Source organism: Oryzias melastigma, linkage group LG21 (genome assembly GCF_002922805.2).
Source record: "Oryzias melastigma strain HK-1 linkage group LG21, ASM292280v2, whole genome shotgun sequence".
Classification (NCBI taxonomy): Eukaryota; Metazoa; Chordata; class Actinopteri; order Beloniformes; family Adrianichthyidae; genus Oryzias; species Oryzias melastigma.
Window position 1 is genome coordinate 7,123,935 of NC_050532.1, and position 8,297 is coordinate 7,132,231.

The 8,297-nt window shown below is 43.7% G+C and overlaps 1 protein-coding gene across 4 annotated transcripts in view; it reads right to left on the bottom strand.

Annotated features, from left to right (window-relative positions):
- Positions 1-250: 250 nt before the first annotated feature.
- ankrd50l (ankyrin repeat domain 50-like) overlaps positions 251-8,297 on the bottom strand; it is a 23,481-nt gene continuing 15,434 nt past the window's right edge. For all 4 annotated transcript variants that reach the window (XM_024287002.2, XM_024287001.2, XM_036209673.1 and 1 more), the window contains 2 exons: positions 5,548-5,765; positions 251-4,309 (listed from right to left, as the gene is read on the bottom strand). In XM_024287002.2, coding sequence (XP_024142770.1) covers positions 768-4,309; positions 5,548-5,765 — 3,760 coding nt within the window. In that variant the 3' untranslated portion in view covers positions 251-767. The remainder of the gene's footprint in view (positions 4,310-5,547; positions 5,766-8,297) is intronic.

Consider the following 8,297-nt stretch of genomic DNA (forward strand, 5'->3'; position numbering starts at 1 on the left):
ATAAATACTTAAATTCAAATTGATGTGGGGCAAAGACGTGAGAAAAAATGTAAAAGTCACACCTGATGGGAGCTTTGGTCAGGGCACAGATTGTGCAGCGAAAAGGCAGAAACGATCATTTTAGTGTTTGGTTTGTACGGTGGCCCTGAAGTGCAAATCACACCAACAAATCACTCATGATTAAAGATCACAAAGACAAAAAAAGCTAAATAATTTGTAAAAAAACAACATTACAATTTAGAAATCAAAACAAAATTCCAGAAACCAAAACACAATTCCACAAAAAAAAATGAAATATTTTAGAAAACAAACATTTTCAGATATCAAGATGAAACATTAAAAAACAAAATACAATAAGTAACCCAGAAAACCTAGAAAAAACTTATGGGACATTCTTGATTGGATGATGGGGTTTGATTTTTGACGTTTCAGTTTTTCAAACGCCCACATACTAATACAAGTTTTGTGATTAGTACGGAGCAAATCCTGTATCGCTAAATGCCATATAACTTTCTATTGAAATGATGGACAAACAGCATCATCCAATCAGCAATGTCTCATAAACCTACATTTTCTGGTTTCTTCTTCTTTTCTTTCATTTTTTACACATCTCTTTTTATTTCTGAAAATAATCTTTGTTTTCCAAAATGTTTTCTTTAATACAAAAAATGTGGTTTGCCATTCAGGGCGGCTGTAGTTTTGTACGACAGTTCATTATTCATCTTCTTTCTCAACATGGTAAGCCCTGCTCATCTTTTAAACACCAATCACAGGGGGGTTTCTCTTTTACATAAGGCTGCACTGGTGGGGCCTTCAAACTGCAGTTTGATGGCCCGCTTGAGATTCAACTGCGGGTCTGTGGTCGACATTGTGAACATCACTTCCTCTGGCAAGGCACTGCAAGGTGGGGAAGGGGTAAAACTGTAACAAACAGGTGACAAACTGTTCTTCGGAGGAGGAGAATCCCAAGCTCCCCCTTGAGGGGGGCTCTGTAGTCTGTAGGGATAGTCTGACGGAGGGCTTTCTCTGTTTTTACCAGTCAGGGGCATGTCTTGACCTGGCTTTATACCAAGAGAAGCCATGACTGAGTTCCACTTCCCGCCGGCGTGTGCAGTTCTGTCAGCTTGAATCAGGTTTGAGCTTTGTTTGCTCATTTTGTCTTGAAATTTGAATCCGGATGTCAAGCCTTTCTGTGGCATCTCACAGTTGTGCACTGTGGCTGTGACTGTGCAAACAGCTGGAGAAGAGCTACCTTTGGGTTGCTTCTGGAGACTTCCGTGGAGGCTGTCCATGCCTGACCTTCCCAGGGGAAGGAGGGTGGAGTGGCGGCTGCGGCTTCGTGGCAGTGAATGCTGTTGGATCTGTTGGATGAAACTGAGGCTGTCCGCTGGCACCGTCTGTACTGTGGCAAGGGAGTGGCAGGTGGAAGAGGTTTGGGAACTTTGCATCGAGTGGAATCGCTCTGCTGTCGAGCCAGGAGAGGACATTGAAGACGAAGAGGTAGCGGCTTGGACATCACCTCTGTTACTCGCTGATGTACCTGAGGATTTGGTTTTGTTGGGTTTTGCAGGGGACACAGTACTAAAGTTAGGCAATGTGCCATGGTATGGCTTGGCTCCATGACTCTCCAAGAGTCTGACGATGTTAAAGTGTCCATACTTCGCTGCCACTTTAACTGGACTGCGGCCATATTTATCCAAGTGGTTGGGATTTGAACCTTTCTCAAGAAGCATTTTGACAACATTAGCATGCCCCTCTTGGGCAGCAATACTCAGAGCAGTTGCTCCCTGATGGCAGGCGAGGTTGACATCTATGCCGCTTGTTTCTAGGAGTCTTCGTCCAACTTTAGCGTGTCCCGTCCAAGCCACTGAATGCAGTGGCGGTCTTCCTTCTGAATCTTGTGCGTTAGGCTTTGCTCCGTGTTTTAAAAGTAAGTCTACCATCTCCACAGAGCCTCGCCACGAAGCCACATGAAGTGCCGTGCGGCCCTCAGAGTCTTTGGACTCCAGCGGCACGCCTCCTTTCTCTATGAGGAGGCTCGCCATGTCAAGGCGACCCTCCAGCACCAGGAGATAGAGCAGAGGTCGCCCCTCTGCATCTCGGACATCTGTGTCAGCCCCTCGCTTCATCAGCAGTTCTGCGACGTCAGTGTGACCCTCCAGGAAAGCGGCACTCAGTGCAGAATGCCCATCATAAGCCCTGTGGTCAATAGGAGAGCGTCTATCCAGAAGAAGTTTGACAGTGCTCCAATGACCTTCTTGGGCAGCCAGTATTAGCGGAGTCCGTCCTTCAATATCCATCTCTCCAACGCGCGCCATGCTGCCCTGTTCTGTCAAGGCAGCACAAACAGCACGGTGTCCTTCACAAGCAGCTGCATGCAGCGGAGTCCAGCCCAGGTCGTCCTTATGGTTCTCATCCAGGCCTCGATCCAACAAAGCTCGAACAACTTCAAGGCTGCCTCTTGCTGCGGCTAAGCAGAGTGCTGTTCTGCCCTCGCAGTCAATGGCATCCACAGCTGCTCCCCAGAAAAGCAACCGTGACACCGTCTTCATGTGGCCCATCGCTGCAGACGCCAGCAGGGGGGTAACAGCCGCTGCTGCAGAGACGCTCCCATCAAGTCCAGCTGTTTCATCCACATCAGCACCAGCTTCCAAAAGAAGTTCAACTACATCTTCATGGCCTTCGTAGGCAGCGAGAAGAAGAGGCGTCATTCCATCGTTGTCTCTGTGTCCTGGATCTGCTTTATGTTCTAGTAACAGACTCGCTACTTCACCGAAGCCTTGGATCCCTGCAGCTGAGGAGACGCAGAGGGCAGCGACCGACAGAGCTGTGCGTCCATCTCCATCTGCCAGGTTCACTTCTGCATTGTGGTTCAGCAGAATCTCCACAGCTTCATGATGCCCCATGTAGGCAGCAGCGATAAGCGGTGTCCGGCCCTTGCTATCTGCTTTGTTGACTTGAGCCCCGTAGTCCAGCAAGGTAAAAACGATTTCCTCATGACCCCCCCATGCAGCAGCTCTCAAAGCAGTTCGGCCTTCACTGTCACATCCGTTCACATCTGCTCCAGCATCCAAAAGCAGCTGGACAGCCTCTTGGTGTCCTCCCCAAGCTGCAGAGCGGAGTGCGGTCCAGCCTTCGCTGTCAGCATGCTCCATCATTCGTGCTGCCTTTTCCGGGTCCTGCTCTTTGGCCCAGTCAAGGAGGAGAGACAGCACTTGGACATGACCTTGACTGGAAGCTAAAGTCATAGGTGTTTGACCTTGATGGTCACAGATCAGTGGATCAGATCCATGTCTCAGAAGCAGTTCGGCAACCTTTTCGGATCCATCGAGAGCTGCTTTAGCAAGCAAAGTCTGTTGGTCTGCAGATCCAAGCTGGTCTACAGACAGCCCACTATCTAGCAGCTTTGTCACTGACAGACCACACTCAAATGGCTGTTGTAAACCAGCCCCTTCTTCACAAAGTGACAGCATTCCAACTTTGATGTCTGGATCTGATAAGATGACTCCGCTTCTCATGAGAAGCTGAGGCACGTTCTGACTGACGAGAGCAGGAAGCTGCGCAAGAGATGTGGCGAGGGCTCCGCTGCTGCTGGGGGGAAGAGGAGGCACGTCCGCCCACAGCATCCACAGTGCTAGAAGCGAAGGCTTATCCTTATGGTGACCTGAGCAGACCAAGTGTGCAGCGAGCTGACAAATGCTGTCAGCGCTTAAGTCAGGTCCTTGTAAACTGAGAGCCATGGCGAGCATAGTGTGACCATCGCTCCGGCTACAAAGGTACTTCTGAGTGCAGTACTTGACATCCGTTAGCCACTCTGCAAAGCTGGCATGAAAAAGCAATTTGGTGCACCCAGGTCCACTGATCATCAGAGGGGAAAGTGTTTGGAGTTTTTTCTGGAAGTCTTGGATGCTCAGTGAAGTGTCCTGAGTCCATACTGCTGTAAACAGCTGCAGGGATGTAAGGGGCTTTGGCGCAGCCAGGAGAACATTAAGAAGAGGCCTGACGTGGGCGAAAAGTCTCCGGGGAAACAGCCTCTGGCAGAGCCACAGGTAAAGGCCGTTGAGGGTTCCAGGGATGTCCCGGATCTCCCGCAGGCCCACCAGCGCAGCTGCCACACCGTCGAGAACCCTTTCGAGAAAAAGGAAGCAGCCACCGCTTTTGATGTGCAGCAGATTCAGCATGTCAGCGGTGTCCGGGGTGAGCTGACGGCGCAGCGCGGCGTCTTCGTCCAGCCGACAAAGAATGTACTGCTGCACGTCACGGACTGCAGGTGGCTTCCTCAGATCATCCAAGCAGAGCTTACGAAAACCTACAATACACAAAAACATTGCTCTTTAAATAAAAGGCAAATTCAAGCAAGACCATTTATTACAATTATAACACACCCTTGAGGGGAAAAAATGAGACAAGATAATGTTGCATCTTCTAAATATGGCCAAAATACACCTTGTCTTCTAGTATAAAAGACTCTGGTACTTTCTAAAGTTCAGTCGCATTATGAAGACTCAATTAAACCTTTCAAAATAAACATTTCATTGCCCTGTTGTGCCGGATGGCCACTCTATGTTTAGATCGAGGTCCACAACTTTCAAATCAACTAGTGCTTTCTAGTTGTGGTCCCCATCCCCCGGGCCGTCTGTGGGACAGTTTGTACAGGACCACAGAAAAAAAAACAAACAAAAAAAAAAAAAAACGCTTTACATTTGTTTAGATTTTTTAAATATTCTGATTCTAAAGAAAGTTTGATTTTGAAAAGCTGCTAGATTCTCCCAACCAGATCCGACTTATTGTTTTTATGTCAAGTCGATCGGTCACGTGACAAAAAAAACTACATTCTTAAAGTAGTTACGCCGACCACTAAATTGAAACTCCCATGCTAGCAAAATTAACAAAAACAAACATATTTGGAAACTTTATTTTTCAAGGAATAGAGGAAACGAGGAAATAAAAGAGTCTTAGACCTCAAAATAAAAGAGAGCTGTATTTCACAGACAAAAACCAGGTGATACTGATTTATTTGTGATAGACGTTTCCTCTCACCGTAATAATAATGCATAATATATTCATTGTGTGTGGGGTCATGGGTTGTGTGTCAATTAGATTGATTGATTGAATATTCAGTAACTATTGTTATACGATGCTGCTAATAAAGTTACCGAAATGGTTGATTCACACATCGGTATGAATTTATTTAGAGAATTCCAGTTTTAATGACCACTTGTTTGTACTTATCCATCGCACTTTAGGGGTCAGATTTTTTTGCTGCCACTTTGACAGTTATTGGAAAATCTATATCACATTTTATTGGTTCCTACATGAATTCTAGTGTACAATACAGTTTAAAGTGGCTGCATATATTTCACAGAGGATGAAGATAATCTTTACCCTAAAAAATTAAGGGAAATTGAAAACTATAGAAACATTTTTGGATGAACACTTCAGCCACATACAACCCAGTTCAAGAAAATATAGCCTGACATCAAACCGGTCTGAAAAAGGTTGGGGATCACTGATTTATAGGACGGGTCACGAACGTTGCACACATACCTGAGAACATCTTGCACACAGCTTTGTTTTGGCGGCGGACAGAGCAGACCAGCAGCAGCCAGCTGGGCAGCAGGTGTTGGTTGGCAGCCAGCAGCTCGGCGATGGAATCGCTCTTCCCAACACCCTCACCTGGCTCATAGTCAACATCAAGCGCGTCAATGACCACCATCAGAGTCTGAGCCGGAGGAGGAAGTTCCAGCAGAGGCTCCAACACCGCTCTAGAGATTCGAGAGGAAGTTAACAATGGAGAATGGTTAGGGTTAAATAAAAGTGGATGACTGCATGGCAAACGAAAGATCTGAAAGAAGCTGCAGCATCAAATCTGATCAATTTTGCTTCTATGGAGGTGTTTGTATTCAAATTTTTATTCAGTTTAAAAGGATAAAAACATAATTTATGGAGAATTGTCGCTATCAACAAACCATTAGAAAGCACAAAGTGACAATCTGAAATCACATGACACCACACAGCACGCATCAGCTGCAGTAAACACTTTTATTTACTGTGATTACAGCAAACCGACGCTTTTATTCTGGACAGTGATTAAGTAATAAAACACACCATAAAGCTATCCATGTAAAACATTTCTAAACTTGGCAGCAAGCTAAAGAAAAAGGCTTAACGGCCCTTTAAAAGCAAGTAACACCCACACACTGCTTTGATGTGAATGTGAGTCAGGTTAATGGAAGCTTTGAAATGCCCTGCTACACCCAGAACACGCTGATACACATGCAGGTTTAATGCAGGTCTGCACTCCGTTCTCAGCAGAAATTTCCTGACTCATGAGTGACATCCAGCTTTGAGACCCAGTTCTCTTTCTTCTCACCTCGTTTCAACAGGATCAGCGGGAGTTTTGTAAACAAAGACGAAAATTATGCAGTGAATAGAAGCACTTCAGGAGAACTAACACCATTTTTTTTCTGTAACCCAATTTTATCTTACTAAATCCTAATACTTGAACTAGAGTTCAAAAGCAGTGAAGCCAAGCAGTCAATCTGCAGGATCATCAAAGTTTAAAAGTTATTTTAATGCAGAAGTAAAAACCTCTTCAAGACTACATCTAGGTCATTGGAACGGCAGGGGTGTCTCTAAAAGCGCACTTGTTATCCAGTGTCCACACTGTTTCTACAAACCCAACTACTGCTGATGACTCCTCAGGGTAAAGATTGAGGAGACAGCAGTACTTACTGCATTTACTGGCTTAACGTATAATGGCCACTCATGACAAATTTGAGTCCATCCACCATATGTTTTAGAAATTAGGCTTCCTTCAACATGTGCTAAAGAAAGCAGAAATGCTGGTTAATCCACCTCTATGATTCAGACAAACATGGCTGCTGACTGGTCTGTCATGAAAGCCTCAGTAGAAATTGCAGTAGTTAGAGGCTAAACATCAAATCCTGCTGGATTTGGAAGTGCCTAACGGTCTTGTTTGGAGGACAGTCATCAGAAATGATCCCAACCTGACATGGATGGGTCACACAAACAAACTCAACACAGTGGTTCTGTAAGAGGTGCAGAGTCACTTACACAGTTATTTGATTAAATGTCAAGGAATAAACTGAAAGTCATCTATTGTATTTTGTCGCTTTAAGAGTGGCAGCAATAAAATAAGCATAATAAAAAAAAAATCATATATCACTTGCACTTTTAATACAAGTCATTGTTATGGGAGAAATATATTTAAAAAAATACAGGACCAAGAACAGACATTTTGTCTTGACTAGCATAACACATTGGTGTATATTTTGGTTCATGAAACATAGGAGGAATCTAGAATATTAGCGCAAATACAACTCTGCCAGGCGTAAGACTGACCGGTGCTTCTTCTTCTTCTGCGTTGCTGTCAGTAGCAAAAACTGATACATACCTCTAGTGCCCTCTAGTGGTTGTTGTTATTTATTTAAAAAAAGTCACACCTGAGTATAAGTCGCAGAATTGGTCAAACTATGTGAAAAACCATGACTAAATAATTGTGACTTTTCAAGACATTATTGAACAAGTCAAAAATATATCTATTATTTGTTTATGGTCTTATGCTAATATGTAGCCTTATTTGTCCTACCTATAATGCTAAAACAAAAAAAAAAACTCCCATTATCCTAGAATACATAAAATACATAATACCAAAAGGGTTTAAGTAAACGGTGTCCAAATTTGGTTTTCCAGAAATCCTGCCTTATCCACTGTTGAATTTCTGGATCAGGTGTGTTTAGCCAATAATGAACTTCAATGTCACAAGGTTGGAAAACATGTAGGACATCATTCCCTGGATTTGGACACCCCTAAATTATAATGAATTCTGTGTAACTTGCTGAAAAAGAAAACGTTTGGAGATTTATCAAAAGTGAGCATGGGTTTTCTGCTGATAATTAGGCTTAAGAAGTACAATGCAAACATAAAAAGTAGGTTAAAAGTTGAGTTGATAAGTTAATCTGTTTACATTTTAAATTCAATTACTGATCTGCCAGGATTTAGTTAAGCATTTCAAGCTAATCAGATGAAGACATAAACCCAGTAGCATGTTTGTTTGTCAAATCTTTGGCTACCAACGACAAACTTTTTTTTAGTAACAATGTTCAAGCTCAAAAGTTTGATGAATTATCTTAGAAGTTTTTACTTCATTAAAATGGCTTTTATTTTTTTCAAGGGTCAAATAAAATCGGTTTTGCCAAAACGCCAAAATACTTTGGATTTGAAACCAATCCAAAAGAACCAATAGTTGCAGTTTCTCAAAGAACCACTAGGGG